Genomic DNA, 17,497 nt, shown 5'->3' with positions numbered 1-17,497 from the left:
CTCGATACGAGAATCGGGTGGTGAAGCGGCTAAGAAAGACGTTGTGTATAATAAATAGGCATAAACTAAATTGTAAGATGGGAGGATTCGCACAGCAGCTCGATCTTCTAACCATTAGGCCATGGGCGCGTCCCTCAGTAAACGGAATAGAACATCCTTAAGGACTTCCCGTGTGCTGGCCTGCGCGTTGAGACACTTGGCGCGTTTTGTGAACACTCCGCGAGATTCTTCGCTTTCATCAACAACTACGCCTAAATGTCCTGATTTCTTTAGTTTTAACACGTTTTCTAAAGAACATTACACAAGTTAAATGTACGATTTCCCTTTGTGTCATAATTTGACCGGCGGGTGGAGCGAAAGACGTCCAGGCTTGTTGATTTCCCAATCGCGCAGGGACCGGTGGACAGAAGAAACTGTATTCTGACCTGCGTTTAGACAACTTTGCTTGCTGGAATGAATTTTAAAACAGCCCACGCAGGCTCTGCAGACCATGAAAGCCATTCCGGCGTGTCCCATCGTTTTCCCCACACGTAGTAGTGGAGGTACCACGGATAGAACAGTACCTGCCGGTGCGTAGTTTCCGCAGCGAAGCACCACGTCCCTAATATCGCGCAAGCGTGCATGCCCCCCCCCCCCCTTGTATTGTCAGAACGCCGGCCGAGAAGCTCCGGCGAAACGCTAAGCGCAATGAAGCAGGACGGGTTCGCGTATATGCGCAAAGACCACTCCGTTAGTTCAGATGCCGACACAATGTGCTGCTGCCTCTGCGGCGCACGCAGCAGTTCAACGCCCGAGGGGACCCAGACGACGGATATATTCTTCAGGCGAGGACTCTGACGATGCGCGATCGATGAGATAATGTAGAGCAACCGCGAGCGTCCGTCGGTCCGGTGAAGGCAGTGCATACCTGTCGGCGGGACGACGCGTTAGGAACGCAGGCGAGAGCTGGCGCTCATAAGGAACGCGTGGATAACACAAGCAACCGATACCCTTAATGACGATCAGCATCTCTCTCTCTGTTAACCACAGAAGAGTGTCTGCATTCGGCGTCGGGTCGCCGTATCTGCTCCGTCCAGGCGATGCCCTTCACCACGGTGACATACTTTCCCGCGTCATTCTCACTCATCCCGTCTCTAGTTCCAGATCATGTTGGTTGACAGGGAGGAAGCAGCCGACACGGCGCATGGATTCCCGTGCAGAGGAGAACCGCCCCTGCAAATCAAGCCATCCTTACGCTTATTAAACACGTTTTCTCTCTCTCTCTATCTCTCGCGCGCGGATTTTCCGCCAAGCGCCGGTTGCTACAGCAACGGGAGATGAAACCTTTTGTCTCTAAGTTGCCTCGCACCGGCGACAGGTGGCCGCTGCCGTCAGTGTACTGACGGGTGCACGACGTTGTTACTTTGACTGGCCTCGCAAGCGCAGGTTGTCCCCCTTCCCCCTAAAAGAAAGGAGTATACAGGGTGTTTCGGTGAGCACTTTCAAAATTTGTTTGAAGATTGCCTGTGGCTGATAGCCCAATTCTAGTCCATGGGCTGGTCTACTCGGAGAGGCACCTATACTGCCACAAGAAATTGAAATGCATAATCACATTATTAACATAACTTCACCAATTAACTTTTTTAGCGAATTCGCTTATGGCAAATATTGTCATATACAAATTCTAGCGGGTGAGACTGCAAGGCCTATCCATTTCGAAAGAATTGTGTGGCTGCCACCATTTAGGAGAAACGTACCGTCGAACTTACGGTAAAAATCCACTGTCGCTCCACTTACTTTCTTAACGAAACGTCGTTTTATGCACTGAAGCACAAAAATAAAAGGAAAGCCAATGCATTTATCCGCAAAAGTTCGGGAATTAATGTCTCAAAGCCGGTGTCATCCTGAGCATTCGTTTCAAGTGTATCCGCCTTGCGAACTCCTCGGCTCCAATATGCAAATTGCAACACGTGCCATAAGCTGATTAGTTAGAAACATAATTAGTGAATTTTCGTTAATTAGTCGGTCGTGCATTTCAACTTTTTTTTTTTTTTGCAAGCAAGGTCGGCACCTTCGAGAAGACCAGCTCATGGACTAGAATTGTGCTATCTGCCACACACAATTTTTTTTTTCACTTGTTGAAAGGGTTCGCGTGAAGCGCCCGGTATACCGTGCACCGCAGCCCAGACGTGGCACGGCGGGAACAGGAGGCCGAGGCCAAGCGGACAACGTCGACAAAACCCCGCAGTTAAAATGCGGGACGAGAAAGCGCGCGTCGCGTCTGCCGTGAACGTGTCGTAGTACGGGAAGGCGAGGTCGTCCCAAAGGCCACAACGCCGACAAGACCCCGCAGTTGTAGCCGATGCTGTTCGCGATCATCGAGTCTTCTCTGTCCATGTGTCTACGCACGCCACATCACATGCGTTTACTTGGTAAACTTACGTTTACTGCAATTCATGCTGCCACTATAGCCGCGAGCCTCACTCTTCTTGTAGTATTCGAACATGTAGCTATCGCATTCATTGCTTCGGCCTTATGGCAAAACTGATTTAAGCGCAGCAGTACGAAGGCTCCGCAGCTATTCCTAGGCATTATAATGAACATTTCATTGATTTATTTATTGTTTATATTATTATTATGTTATTGTTAAGTTTTTATTGTTAAGTTGTTGTTATTGTTATGTTGTTGTTGTCGTTTTTGTCGTTGTCGTTGTTGCTGTGGTGGTGGTGGTGGTGGTCCTGCAACATGGCACGAGCCCACGGTGAGAATATTTATTTATTTATTTATTTATTTATTTATTTATTTATTTATTTATTTATTTATTTATTAATACTGTCAACTCTCATAGAGGGTCATAACAGAGAGGACAATACAATTACATACATCAAATATGTACAATCTCTATGTACGTAAAGTAGCTTAACACTTGTCAATTCACAGTGAATAAGATGTTCACTTGAATGATGCTCAGCACACTTCTGACATTTATCAAAATACGTACAAAGCACATCAAGTCGCACATATCACTTGGCACTTCAAAACTAAATTGAAAACTCCCGTAAATACGCCTCAGCACCATTTTCAAAGTCCGTGACATTTTTTTTAGGCTAACAATAGCGTTTGGCAATTGGTTCCACATTTCTATTGCATCCGGGAAAAAAGACTATCGATATGTATCAGTGTTGGTATGGTACGGCATTATGACGTATCATGGTTAGTTCGCGGGTTTCTTTTGCCTGGAGCGTGTAGATATTTGAGTTTATCAATCTTAAGTTGATCCTGCATTATTTGATAAAGCATCTTCATCCTATATTTCCTTCTACGTACCTCAAGAAGATCCAAGTTGCAACGCTGTAACATAAGCGTGACCGATTCCTTCCTTCGGTACGTCGAACAAATAAAACGCGCCGCCAGTCTCTGTATCCTTTCCAACTTTCTCTTAAGCGTCACTTGATGGTGACTCCAAACAACGGCTGAATATTCTAGTATCGTCCTAACGAAGGTGGTGTATGCAATAAGCTTTACATTACGTCTGTCTGTGGCCACATATAAATATAGTGCCACAGGCACTGAGGCAAACGCGAAGTTAACTGACGGTTACCTTCACATTGGGCACCCCACAAGGAAAACTAACCCGCGATGAAGGACGGCCCGAAAATCGGGCAATGTTCGAACCACGGCCATCAGCTTTTCTGACACGTTACACCCAACGACGCCATCAATATCGCGCCCTGGTGCCAGCAGGAGCACAGGAACGCAGCATCGAACGCTGTCACGCCGCAGCAGACAAATGGATGCACGCGGTCGAAGCAACTGTGGGACGCGCAACTACACGCGCGTCGTTTGTCTTGCAGACACGCGCGAGAAATGCAAACCCGGTCTTTTCGAAGGTCACCGCACTGCGCGACGCACCCCCCCCCCCCCCCCGAACCTGGCGAACGTAAATGCTTCAGTCACAAACACTGGTGCGCTTGCACAGCCACGTGTCGAGTAGTACGCGTTGCCCTTATCAGTGTCTGAAGTTATCCGCTAAGCTATCTTCGCTGCTCAAGATAAAGGTTCTCTCTCTCTCTCTATCTATCTCTGTGCGCGCGCGCGCGCTCTGTGCGCGTGTGTGCGTGTGCGTGTGCGCGTGCGCGTGCGTGTGCGCGTGCGCGTGCGCGTGCGTGTGTGTGCGTGTGCGTGTGCGTGTGCGTGTGTGTGTGTGTGTGTGTGTGTGTGTGTGTGTGTGTGTGTGTGTGTGTGTGTGTGTGTGTGTGTGTGTGTGTCTTTATTTCACTTTGTCTAGTTTATTCTTTTTTTTCGTTTTTCCCCGTTCCGCAACTTCTTGAGTGCGGGTTGAACAGGTCTCTTGGAGCAGCAGAACCTTTAAGAAAATCCTCACTTTTCCGCTTGCACAATTGCGCCGAGAGGAATGTTTCCTGGCTCGGCTCTTTCCTTCTCAGTGCATAGAATAAGTAATAAAACCAAACAAAGGCGAAACTTAAGTGCATCACGGGGAAAACTTCGGACACGAAGCTGACAGCGGAGATTGTATACATGAATACACGCTGTCGCTCGCCGCACAATGGAAAACTGGATCTTCGTGCGAAGGGAAGCAGCGAGGCGTGTGCGCCGGATGTTTCTGGGAGGAGACGCGAGGAAATTGAGACGACGCATCTGTGGCAGAAGAATGAAACGCCACTCCTCTGCCATGTTGGTGCAGCGCCATAGATAGATAGATAGATAGATAGATAGATAGATAGATAGATAGATAGATAGATAGATAGATAGATAGATAGATAGATAGATAGATAGATAGATAGATAGATAGATAGATAGATAGATAGATAGATAGATAGATAGATAGATAGATAGATAGATAGATAGATAGATAGATAGATAGATAGATAGATAGATAGATAGATAGATAGATAGATAGATAGATAGATAGATAGATAGATAGATAGATAGATAGATAGATAGATAGATAGATAGATAGATAGATAGATAGATAGATAGATAGATAGATAGATAGATAGATAGATAGATAGATAGATAGATAGATAGATAGATAGATAGATAGATAGATAGATAGATAGATAGATAGATAGATAGATAGATAGATAGATAGATAGATAGATAGATAGATAGATAGATAGATAGATAGATAGATAGATAGATAGATAGATAGATAGATAGATAGATAGATAGATAGATAGATAGATAGATAGATAGATAGATAGATAGATAGATAGATAGATAGATAGATAGATAGATAGATAGATAGATAGATAGATAGATAGATAGATAGATAGATAGATAGATAGATAGATAGATAGATAGATAGATAGATAGATAGATAGATAGATAGATAGATAGATAGATAGATAGATAGATAGATAGATAGATAGATAGATAGATAGATAGATAGATAGATAGATAGATAGATAGATAGATAGATAGATAGATAGATAGATAGATAGATAGATAGATAGATAGATAGATAGATAGATAGATAGATAGATAGATAGATAGATAGATAGATAGATAGATAGATAGATAGATAGATAGATAGATAGATAGATAGATAGATAGATAGATAGATAGATAGATAGATAGATAGATAGATAGATAGATAGATAGACAGACAGACAGACAGACAGACAGACAGACAGACAGACAGACAGACAGACAGACAGACAGACAGACAGACAGACAGACACAGACAGACAGACAGACAGACAGACAGACAGACAGACAGACAGACAGACAGACAGACAGACAGACAGACAGACAGACAGACATAGACAGACAGATAGATAGATAGATAGATAGATCACAAATAATTGTTGAATGTTACCTTAACAGAAATAGTTGCATCTCATTTTCAGCACCATTATAAAGTATTTATTTGCAATCGTGCGGCGTCACGTCTATGCTAGCTACACAGGCTTTGTCGGCTTCGTAGAAAATCTTCATTACGGAAGAACGCAAGGCCAATCAGCTGATTGGATTAAATAATTTATTTATTTATTTATTAACGATACCCTAGTAGACGCTATCAAAACTCATGATCTCATGGCGAGCCGGTGAGCGAACTTGAAGGTAGCGTGGTCACCCACCGTGACATTTCAGCGCCTATTCTGGCTTATACGGGTGTCCCAGCCAAATTTAGTCAGGTTTTTTAAGTATGCAAATGCTACGTGGCTGGACAGAACCAAGGTAATTTTGTTTGCCGTCGCTTGGAGATACTCAAATTATTTTTTTCATTCCAGCTAATTAAATAATAAATCTTAGTTGATATAACTTCTGAAATGTTACAATTAGAAGCAAAAAGTGTCAATGAGAAAATTGTAGAGCGACATGAGAAACTCCCGGTGCAGCTTCCCGTTGTTCAATACATGCTACATTAAGGTGTTTTTCAGAGCGTGAGACAAGCCCGCAGATGCACGCAAAAAATGCCGCGCGACTCACCGCTCGAGGCACATTGCATGTGTTCGCTGGCTTCTTTCACGCTCTGGAAAAAAACACTTTTATGTAGCGCGTATTCAGCAACAGAAAGCTGTATCGGGAGTTTTTCATGTTGCTCTACAATTTTCTCATTCAGCCTTTCAACTATAACATTTGTGAAGCTGAATAATTAATTAGGACTACTTATATAATTAGGCGGAATAAAAAAAACATATCTGAGTATCTCCAAGCGACGACAAGCAACATTACCTTGGCTCTCTCCAGCTACGTAGCATCTGCATATTTTTTAACTCTGGCTAAAGCCAGTTGGGGCGCCCTGTATACGTATGTCAACAAGCCTCGTCTCGCGGTAAGCATGGCCATTTTGAAGCGCCATTTGTTAGCACAACTTGGCCCAGCATTAACCTTCGGCGACCCTTCTTAAGTGGCCCGCCTCCTCACCTTTGATCATGACCGAGTTCTTGGTGATGAAGGGCACCCCGAGCAGCGGCTTGGTGCGCTCCAGTTCTTCCGGCGAGCTCCTCCTGACGAGCTCGTCGGCTGCCCGGGCCTCGTCCACGGCGGCCTCGAAGCGTTCGTCCACCACCGCGTTCAGCACGGGGTCAACCTCGAGCACGCGCCGCTCGTACGCGCGGATCACCGCTTCGCTCGTCACCTGCGCCACGGTGAGCATTGCCGTTGACGTACAGAGCAAAAACAAAAGAAAGCAAAATTATTCCGCCTGCAACCCGTAACGAAACGCGGCAGAAATGCGCTGTGAAAGTCGCCGCCTAGGTTTGCGATTTTCCTTTTTTTTTTTTTCGTTTTTAACCGTGACAAATACATTTACAAACGAGTGAAAATCATTCGGAGGGCTGTAGCCTTCAACGAATACGTTGAAAGTGCCCCGCGAATATTTTGCTTTTCTTTCCCTTTCTCGAATTCCGTGGCTTCTAACTGCCGACGGCTCAGATAACTTAGCAAAAGATAACGGCACGCAATTCATCTTCTTCGGTCGTACGTACTGCGCTTACGTAACAGCTCTAGCTTTCGTGGGCTCGTCCACGATCGTGCAAGAGAAGCCTGCGGTCGATTTTCAAACTCAGGTGGCACACGAAATTGCACGGAAGCGAAACTTACTTTGCAGATGTGAGCCAATTTTGCGTAATATAATGGTGAGAGCCCTATCAGACGTGCGATGTAACTTGAAGCTCGTGATTAATTGCCGAAGTTTCATTGAATATCGGTTAATGCAGACTGGAACAGTTTCAAACACTGAAGAAGCATCCTCAACCATCTCATGATCTTACACGCAATACACCTTTCTGCAATGTTGAGTGATCACTGTGAAGACTGTAGTACAAGCTATGTACTCCATTTAGAGATCCTTAGACATGCACATTCAGTTCGTGTTTGCCTAGTAACAGTTCCCACAGGCCTGTTGACTTTAAAGAGACGTTCGGCGGCGTCAGAATTCATGACGTAAATCACGGCGAACTGATGAAGGAATTTGAAGGCGGCGTCGTTACCCGACTTTCCTTTTTGCCTCTTTCCTGGTTTACCAAAGCGTATTCTTGCGGTAAAAGTGGCTCTTTTGGTATTGTGGAATGGTAATTTACTAACACAGCTTAGACTATGTTTACCTATAGTGTCCCACTATAGCCTTTGACGGCAACACTGACGTCAACTCTGTCCTACACGTATAAAATGACGGGGTGTGTACACCAAGGTGATGTTTTGAGAGTTCCTTATTGATGCATGTCTAGCGCATCTTGCTCTGTACATCGCATCACTGAAGATACTTCCTTGAGCGTTGTTCTGTTGGCTCGAAACGTCTGAATAGCTGCACGAGGTAAAAATAGAAAATAAACATTAATGAGAACGCATGTAATGCAGCAAACGCAAGGTTGGGAGTGGCTCGCCTTTATTGGAGATCCGACAAATGTAGTTTTTCATGTGAGACCGTTGCTTTTCACAATATTAAAACAAGCAGTCGAATAGCGAGAAACCCTTTGGCCGCTGTAGGTATAGCGCATTGTATAACTCAGCAAGACCGAAGGCGTGAATATAGAAAGAGGTTGTAGATTTCGGCGATTTGTTGATGCTCGTAAGTCATGACATCCAGCGCACGCATAGAGACACGCGCGAAACAAACAGTGATTACGTTTATTCTGAACTGTCTTACCCCTGTCGCCATGGTCTGCATTGATTTTCGAAAGAAAAATTAAGATGTTTCTCAAATTTGGCTCGCGCTGAAAATCCAGCAACACTGTCCACCTTGCCAAGGTCGCGTGTCATCCATAACGTCCAACGGTAATAATCCGTGCTTTGCATTCGTCAACAAGAAGATAGAGGGATTTGTCACGAAGTTTTCTAGTGCTGAAAATCTAGCCATCGTCGCTTCGAATGTGGAACGGTCCCATCATTGTCTATGTGCCCATGGTCGTACGTTATCCCGCACGTCAAAAGTTGATGGCCCGTACTCCATCTAAATTTAAGCGTTAAAATGAACCTTGTGAATGGGTGAGGGTAATGTACGCGCACGGGACATTCTTTACACTTCAGTACTGTGCGCACAAAGAGGAAGAAATTTGTGTATGATCGCCGTTTTATTTTTTATCCAGCGCAGTTCCTTCGCCAACAGCGCGCAAACAATGTGGCGTGTAGCATTCATGGATACACACAAAACTGTCTCCCCTGCGCAATTTCCATGAGGCGGCAAATACCAAATGTGCGATCATCCGTTAAAGCACACCGAATCAAGAGAAGAAAAGAAAATGCTCGCTTAAAAGAAGGGCTGTTCAAAGCGGCGAGACTCCTACGGAAGGCACAGGTGTCCGCCAATCATACTAATTGGCGCTCCGCACGCACTCAACGGTCTGGAGAGGAGGATCGTAAGCAACGTCTGTGAACGCTCGCCATATTATTTCAGCAATTCGGAGACGGTACACGTAGACACCGTGGCTCCTTACGACGTCGGCACTTTTTAAGAAATCGTCGGCAGAAGTTTATCAGCTGACGACGCTGCCAATCAATAAGGACGTCTGCATTGCTAAAGGTCACGCAAGCGATATGTAAAACAGAGCCGTCTAGCTTATGATCTAGGTATTCATTCTGAACATCTTTCCTTCCATCCTGCTTCCCTTTCCATCAGTGCATAGCGTAATTGGCGAGAATAAAGCACCTCATACCGACGTTCGTGCACTTTTTATCAGTCAGCTCTCTCCCTCTCTCTCTCTTATCCAGCTTCATTTTTCTTTAATCCGTGCACGTAAAGTTCTGGCATTATGGCGCTCCAAATTGAGCAGAGACTTTTCAAAACGCTAAAGCTTTATTTCGCAGACGAACTGCCGAAATGACGGAGAATGTTGTAGCTGCAATTGTATCAAGCTTATAGACTTTCTGGTTCGTTCGAGTCTGCTGGATGATCCATTAGGCATGGCACACTCCATGTTGCTCCTTGCTTAGTAACTCAGGGGACCAACTGCAATGCATGCTCACTGATCTGGAGAGGCAGAGCAGAAGGGTGGGACTAAAAATGAATCTGCAGAAAACTAAAGTAATGTTTAACAGTCTCTGAAGGGAACAGCAGTTTACGATAGGTAGCGAGGCACTGGAAGTGGTAAGAGAATACATCTACTTAGGACAGGTAGTGACTGCTGATCCAGATCATGAGAGTGAAATAATCAGAAGAATAAGAATGGGCTGGGGTGCGTTTGGCAGGCATTCGCAGATCATGAACAGCAGGTTGCCATTATCCCTCAAGAGAAAAGTGTATAACAGCTGTGTCTTACCAGTACTCACGTACGGGGCAGAAACCTGGAGGCTTACGAAAAGGGTTCTACTTAAATTGAGGACGACGCAACGAGCTATGGAAAGAAAAATGATAGGTGTAACGTTAAGGGATAAGAAAAGAGCAGATTGGGTGAGGGAACAAACGCGCGTTAATGACATCTTAGTTGAAATCAAGAAAAAGAAATGGGCATGGGCAGGACATGTAATGAGGAGGGAAGATAACCGATGGTCATTAAGGGTTACGGACTGGATTCCGAGGGAAGGGAAGCGTAGCAGGGGGCGACAGAAAGTTAGGTGGGCAGATGAGATTAGGAAGTTTGGAGGGTCAACATGGCCACAATTAGTACATGACCGGGGTAGTTGGAGAAGTATGGGAGAGGCCTTTGCCCTGCAGTGGGCGTAATCAGGCTGATGATGATGATGATGACTCCATAACCATACATAGTGGCGACACTCTCACTGATGCATGTGCTCTTCGCACGCTGTCATGGATAAATAGCGCATAGAAAAATAAGGACGTCGGCTCCTTCTTTGCATTAGCGGGCTCCAAAATTGCGGTGGTGGCCACTGCCGATCAATCCGAAGGCGGGGACAGTTCCCGCCGAACGGCGCAACCTTTTCTTCTATTCTGCTACGAGATTAACCCTGCACAAAATTTCATACCTGTAACTGTCTCGGCTCCACTAGAAAGTTTAGCAAACCGCTGACCCTCCACCGCCTTCGCCACCTGCCAGCCATATACGTGTGCTAGCCAAGATGCACCAGGTTCATTATCGGCGCTACTGGTGCCGTCCTGATGACGGCACCAGCAACACCGATAATGAAATGACGATCTTGTCTTGGCTGCCCCGCCAACACAAGATCATTTGGATCGTTCAGGAATATGCGAATCCTTTAGTAAATGTGAATTGTTGGCGGCGATGGAGGACACAAAGAGGCACTTTGCGCCGGACCATGACAACACTCAATGTGGATTGTTTAAAAACCCGGATGGTCACGTTCTGTATTCACTTCTTGACAAATTCCATCATATATGCGCAGACAGTATAATTCCAGCCGAGTGGAAGCATTCTATAGTGGTTGCTGTTCCGACGCCAGGTAAGCCTCCTACTGACCTTAAAGCTCTAGCTCTGCACGCCATCTCTTTGACTCCAACAACATGCAAAATATTCGAGTGAATGTTAGCAACATGCATTTCCTGGTGGCTAGAAGGCGAGAAATAGTACCACCCAGTGCAGATTCTTTTTCACACACATTTGGACCCATGAGACGGCCTGGCTATCATAGCCTAGTGTGTTCTACATGTATCCACGTAAAGTAGGGTTTTATTGTGAAGAAGGCTCTCGCATGGGAAGCTGAAATGTCATCAGTTCTTTTGGTCGGTGCATCTTTTCTCGCTTCTTCAACAGTAGCCGTATACGTACTGCCATTGCAACCAACATCGCTAAAGCGTACGACGACACACAGCATAAAATCATTCACAACATGGAATTTCTAGATTTTCCCCTGCACGTAGCCCTCACTGTACATTCATTTCTAAATTCGCACACATTCTCCACTGGTGTCGATGATCGTCCAACAGGATCGTGTACCTCTAACAGAGCAGTTCCACAGGCCTTGGTCCTCGCACCTGTTCTCTTTCAACTTGGTCTTTGTTCCTCTGATGTGGATTCTACAAGATATCCCGCACATCGATTTTCTTATCTACACCCACGACGTAAGCATGTTGTCTACAAATGAAGACTTTAATGCAGAGAAACGCTACCTGCAACAGGCTTTGGACGTCATTGACACCTACGCTCGTTGCACAGGTTTGAAAGTTCCTACTACTAAATCCTCCTACATCCATGTAGCAAGCAAGTTTGGCCTATCTCGAGCTAATGTCTGCTTATTCTCGCGAGGTGCCCGTTGCCTGAGGTAGATGGAGTACGGATCCTTCGTCTGGATATTCACCAGTCTGAAACAGGATCCAAGTGGCTAGATAAAATAAAGAAGGCGCCACAGTCTAGTCTTCCCCTGATACGAAGGATTGCACCTAAATGTGGAGGAGCCCGTACTGAGAAAGCCCGTAGCATCGCTCAGGCAGCACTACAGCCACGCATACTCTATGAAGCTCAATTTTACCGCCTCACTTTGAAGCAGTGGAAGGAGATCGAGATAATAAATCGAGGTCAGGTGCGATGAGAGCCTCCAATCACCACTCTCCCCGGCATTACCCCTCTGTTCACCCTTCGAGAACACGCCCAGCTAAATGTCATAGCGGAATCGCCAACCCAACGTGAACGATCACGCGAATTATAGGCAACACGTTCCAGTTGCCGCTAAATTGTACGACACACACGCCGGCGTTGCTTAATGGCTATGGTGTTGGGCTGCTAAGCACGAGGTTGCGGAATCGAATCGGGCCCCGGCAGCCGCATTTCGAAGGAGGCGAAATGCGAAAACACCCGCCTACTTATATTTAGGTGCACATTAAAAAACCGTTGGTGATAAAAATCATTCCGGAGTTTCCCACGAGTTCGTGTCTCTGGCACACAAGACCCCATAATTAAATTTTGTACGAAAATTTTGTACGTTATTAAACTTGTACAATAATTTCACAAGCCATCACTCAGGACACCTCAAGTAGATGAATTGTGCCCTTGGAAGTACACTTGCATAACAGACAACAAATATCCCAGCTGCCAGGAAAAAACCTAAGCCAAAGGTGCAGTCGCACATTTGATGTTCCCTTGGATTAATGTGTTTTGTATACGGTCGCTGCTGTTACTCGTGGCAGTGGACTCTCAGCATGGATCAGTCCTGTACATTTACCTCTGCAAGGAAATAAGGATTATACAAGACATGTCTATGGCTCAATTCTGCTATATATATCAGAAATCACATAAGTACACATATACTCCCTTTTCTTAAGTGCCATGAAAGTGCTGAAGAGAGTCAGCAAAGCTACATCAGTTTGCCAAAAGATACGAGCACATAATCTTCACAACAACTCGCCTTTCCAAGTTCACGTTCACTGGTTACAAGGGCACAGCTCTTACCCTTTCAGTGCAATGGAAGACAGCCAAGCATATGACAAGAAGAACACGCACCCACCAGCACTTCTTGTGCTAGACTTATTTACGACTTTTCTAGCTGAAAAAACATTCCCTCAGACACGACACACGTGCTTTTATCCCTCTCCCCCGTTTTCGCGCTCCTTCCTCCGCAACCTGTGGACGAAGTTTCCGTAAGAAATATCTGGGGTGGGTAGCCCTCACACTTGTCGTTATCTGTAAGGGGAATGGCTTAGCCAATGACGGCGCCACCTACCCCAACTGTGCAACTCTGGCACAAGACGCGGATTTGTGCCACCTACTGTAGACTTGCTATATGCGAGACATAAATGGGAGCCTTTGTCCGGCCACTCTAGCCTCTGCAGTGACCGAGATGCTGGCTTCAAGAAGTGTAGTCAAGACGGCTCTAATTAGAGAGCCTTGTTGGACTTCCTGAATGACGAAGGATTGCATTAATATTTAAAGGCGTTTTTCTAGTTTTCATCCATGTCATCAACGTCACCCGGTTATGCCACTGTTCAGGACAAGCTAACGCATCGGCTCCCAGTCGTGAAACTGAGAGAGCTTTCTCAAGCGCGGCCCGAGACTTCGCGTCGCAGTATCTGCTCCGTCCAGGCGCGCTAGTGACGTGGCGTCGCGGCGTTGCCCTCTCGCCTCACGCGACGCCGCTTCTCCCGCTCTGCTCCGTCGAGTTGCGCTTGTGACGCGGCGTCGCAGCCAATGGGAATTTAGGTACCGTTTCGCTGCTACGGACTCCGGCTTTTCCGCTCAATGGGCCGTTTGATATTTTCGAGTCGAAAGTAATGAATACACTATTAGCGTACCTCGGCAGCACTTCGTCGTTAGTTCGAGTAGCACGTAGGAAACATCCACCGCGGTTGCTTAGCGGCTATGGTGTTGCGTTGCTAAGCACGAGGTCGCGTGATCAAATGCTGGCCGCGGCGGCTGCATTTCGATGGTGGCGAAATGCAAAAATGTCCCTGTCCCATGCGTTGGGGGTACGTTAAAGATCTCCTGGTGGTCTATAATTATTCCGATGTCCTCCACTACGGCGTGCCTCATGATCAAATCGTGCTTTTGGTGAGTAAAGCCCCAGAATTCAATTCAAGCACGTACTAATATCTTCTAACATATGGCAAAGACGGATAAAATCGGACTATACCAGTAAACTGCTAAGAAAGCAGCGCTGTTTCGGCTAAAAACCACGTAGTACAACAGAAGAGAACACAAACATAGCGCACATGTCTGAGACACACATCCAAGATCCCATCATACAATATAATAAATAAAACGAAAGGGAAACATAAGTAGAGTGAGTCCTCACGCATATAAACACTACAGATGTTATAAGTTTAATATAATAAAGACTTAAATGTCTACACAGAGGTAAAATAACGTCGCAAATGTAACAAACACTGACTGTACAAATCGTTCGCAACCAAAAAGCATACAGGCGAATCAAACTGGCGATGATGGAGAGCAGCTGCTTCCCCGTTCGCTCAAGCTCAACGCGACTTCGCAGTCATCGCGCAGAGGTCAATGTCCAGTCAAATAGTGACTGCGCGAAGGATTGACGACTTTTGACTAGCGCCGCTTAGATGAGGCTGCCTTTCTTTCTCTCTCGCTCTCTATTTTCTTCGTTTATGAACGTCGCGATGTCTTGTACCCGTTTCCTTCGTCTATTTTCGTTCGCAGCCCGTTAGCCCTGTTCGTTTCACGGCCAGCACGGGAATGGCAGGGTCAGGAGGACACCGCACAAGCGACGTCTGGAGGGCGCGCACAAAGAACAAAAAGAAGAGCCCGTGACCGAAGAACTCGTTGAGGGCGCTGTCAGGAAAGCGCGGCGCCTTCAGCCGGCGTGCATGCCAGGATGACGCCAGCCGGCGTGCTTCCCCGCCCTCGAGGCCGATTGACGCCTGCGCACAGATGCTCGCGCCCGTTCGAGCACTTCTGCGAGCGACTACTTCAGACTGCTTGTACTCACTCCACACCCGTCAAGCGCAATCTGTCTATTTGCAGCGCTTATTCGGCGACCTACTCTTGAGCACCACAGCAGGCCTTCTTTTGGTTTCTCCTCGATGCCCACGTTGGTTCCACGTTGCACTATACGGTCGGGACCATGCCAAGGCGACACGGCCCAACGATATAAGAGGAAATATTGGGGTCTCGGAAGAGAAGATTAACCTCCGTATTCTGAAATGCAACTTAACTTGAAGCTCACGCTTGACCTGATATAAATTACGCCTGACGCGAACACGCCGAAGACGCTCGTTGCGTTTCTTTTGGCGCGTTTACGACAGGCATCGTTTAAATCAAGTCGAGTATGGGCTTCCAATTACGATGCATCTATGAATACGGGGGTAAGTTAGTCATATTCGATATCTAGAGCGCTTAGTACAGGTCTCTATTACTAGAAGGCCTACTAGATCATATTGGCTCTGCGTCCGTTCGTCGAGGCTGCATAACAAACATCCAGTGTTCCGAAACATCAAGGGAATCGTAGTGGTTCTGAAGGAGGTGCAACGAACGATATGATCTTGCTCCTAAGCCTCACGCAGTTTGAAAAGCTAAAATTCAGTGCACGACGCGCAAGTTTATACGTGCGAGGTGAGAAATATAAGATAACATTGACACGGCATCCCGGCCTTGCGAAAGTGGATGTCTAGCGAAGCTGTTGCAAGGCCACCATACTCTGTTTCATACATCAGGTACAACGCTGTGGAAGCTATATATATACGCAAGTAGTGCGGTCTCCAAATTTTATCACTCCGCGCGTTTCGCTCATGTCTCGCTGGGCGCCAGCGGCGTTTGCTCGAGCGAGCATGCACGTGATGATGCCGCGACGGGATGCAAATAAAAAACTACGAAACGGAAATCAATGTAAAACAACTTGTTAGAAGCCGAATGAGCGCATGTTTAGTCTGCTTCTAAGGAACGGTAAATTCTTGTTCTCATTCAGAACTGACCTTATGTTAACAACATTTTCGAAAAAATTGGTTAGAAGACACCGAACTGCTTTTTTTAAGTGCGAACGCAGCCACTGCAAAAAGTATCTCTACCCTCCACAGTGTTATGTGCGAAACGGGGTATTATACACTTGCTGGTGGGTGTATGAGGTGTTTTATTATTTTAGAGTAACCGTAGTGATAATCAGTTTGGTACCTCTGTCGTTTCGCAGCGTTTTCAGCTTCCCGGCGCTCATCGTCGTCTTGGCAGGCTTGTCGCTTGCGCTCAGCTTCTCTGGCACGACCTTCATGTGTGGCACGTGCCCGACACCGTTGCTGACAATGACGTTTCCGCTGCCTTCAACTTAGCCTCGTATCCACGCTGTCCCTAGGGAGCCCTAACTACGCGTGGCCTACCTATAGCAGTGCCGCAGCGGGATTCTCTGCGGGAGTTGCAAACGGAGTGATTCAGCCAGCATGGTGGTTACGGGAAGTGCGTGGATTTGCCTAAACTTCGTCCTTCTGGCTTCAAACGGCTTCGTGGCTTTGTAAACTCGTCACTTTCAACAATGTACTGCGTAATAAATAAACAGACATTATTAAAACTGTCCGACGGCAGGATTTATTGAAACAAATGCTGTTCTGTACGTTGCATGCGCGATTACAAAGAATATGTGCACTTTTCGCTTCACTGCGCTGAGCGCTTGAAGCCTGCTTCACCTCCGCCGCGGGTCCGTCCGGTATTGCACAACCTCCGGAATCGGTCCACATTTTTTGCCCATGGACGCGGACACGCAAAATACCGACCAACAAGAGGCTAACGGCTTCGCTTCTAATTTCATTGACATTGTGAAGTAGAAGACAGAAGCGTCCGTCTAAATAAAAAATGAAGACAGCAAACTTCAGATACCCTAGGCTCTTAACACATTTACTGCGATAGTGGTAAGCACCATATTATTTTAGCGTGTGTGCATATTCCTCAAGCAACTACAGTCGCCCTCTACGGGGAATTGAGCAAGAACCCAGCAATTAGAACCTGGAGAGGACGCTTGCGTTCCTACTAGAATGAATTTTTTTAATGAAAGCTAAAACACAATATTTATTAAACAATCAAAAGGTATAATTAGAAGTTTTTGATAGTAGAGAAAGGATATTGAGGACTACAGAACTTTTCCCTTTCTCATCTTTGTGACGTACGCAATTTTCTTTTTCTGTGACATAATAATGCATGTTATGGAATGAACTACGTGCATGAAGATACTTTAGCACTTTCACACTCCCCCTAAGTAA

The 17,497-nt window shown here is 46.1% G+C and overlaps 1 protein-coding gene across 1 annotated transcript in view; it reads right to left on the bottom strand.

Annotated features, from left to right (window-relative positions):
- Window positions 1-17,497, bottom strand: part of LOC126524621 (fatty-acid amide hydrolase 2-like) — a 62,387-nt gene that overhangs the window by 29,708 nt on the left and 15,182 nt on the right. The window contains exon 2 of the mRNA XM_050172922.3: window positions 6,874-7,087. Within this exon, the coding sequence (XP_050028879.1) occupies window positions 6,874-7,087 (214 nt within the window). The remainder of the gene's footprint in view (window positions 1-6,873; window positions 7,088-17,497) is intronic.

The sequence above is a fragment of the Dermacentor andersoni genome, chromosome 3, assembly GCF_023375885.2.
Source record: "Dermacentor andersoni chromosome 3, qqDerAnde1_hic_scaffold, whole genome shotgun sequence".
Classification (NCBI taxonomy): Eukaryota; Metazoa; Arthropoda; class Arachnida; order Ixodida; family Ixodidae; genus Dermacentor; species Dermacentor andersoni.
The sequence above is the reverse complement of the archived record's forward strand: the minus strand, read 5'-3'. Positions and strand labels throughout refer to the sequence as shown.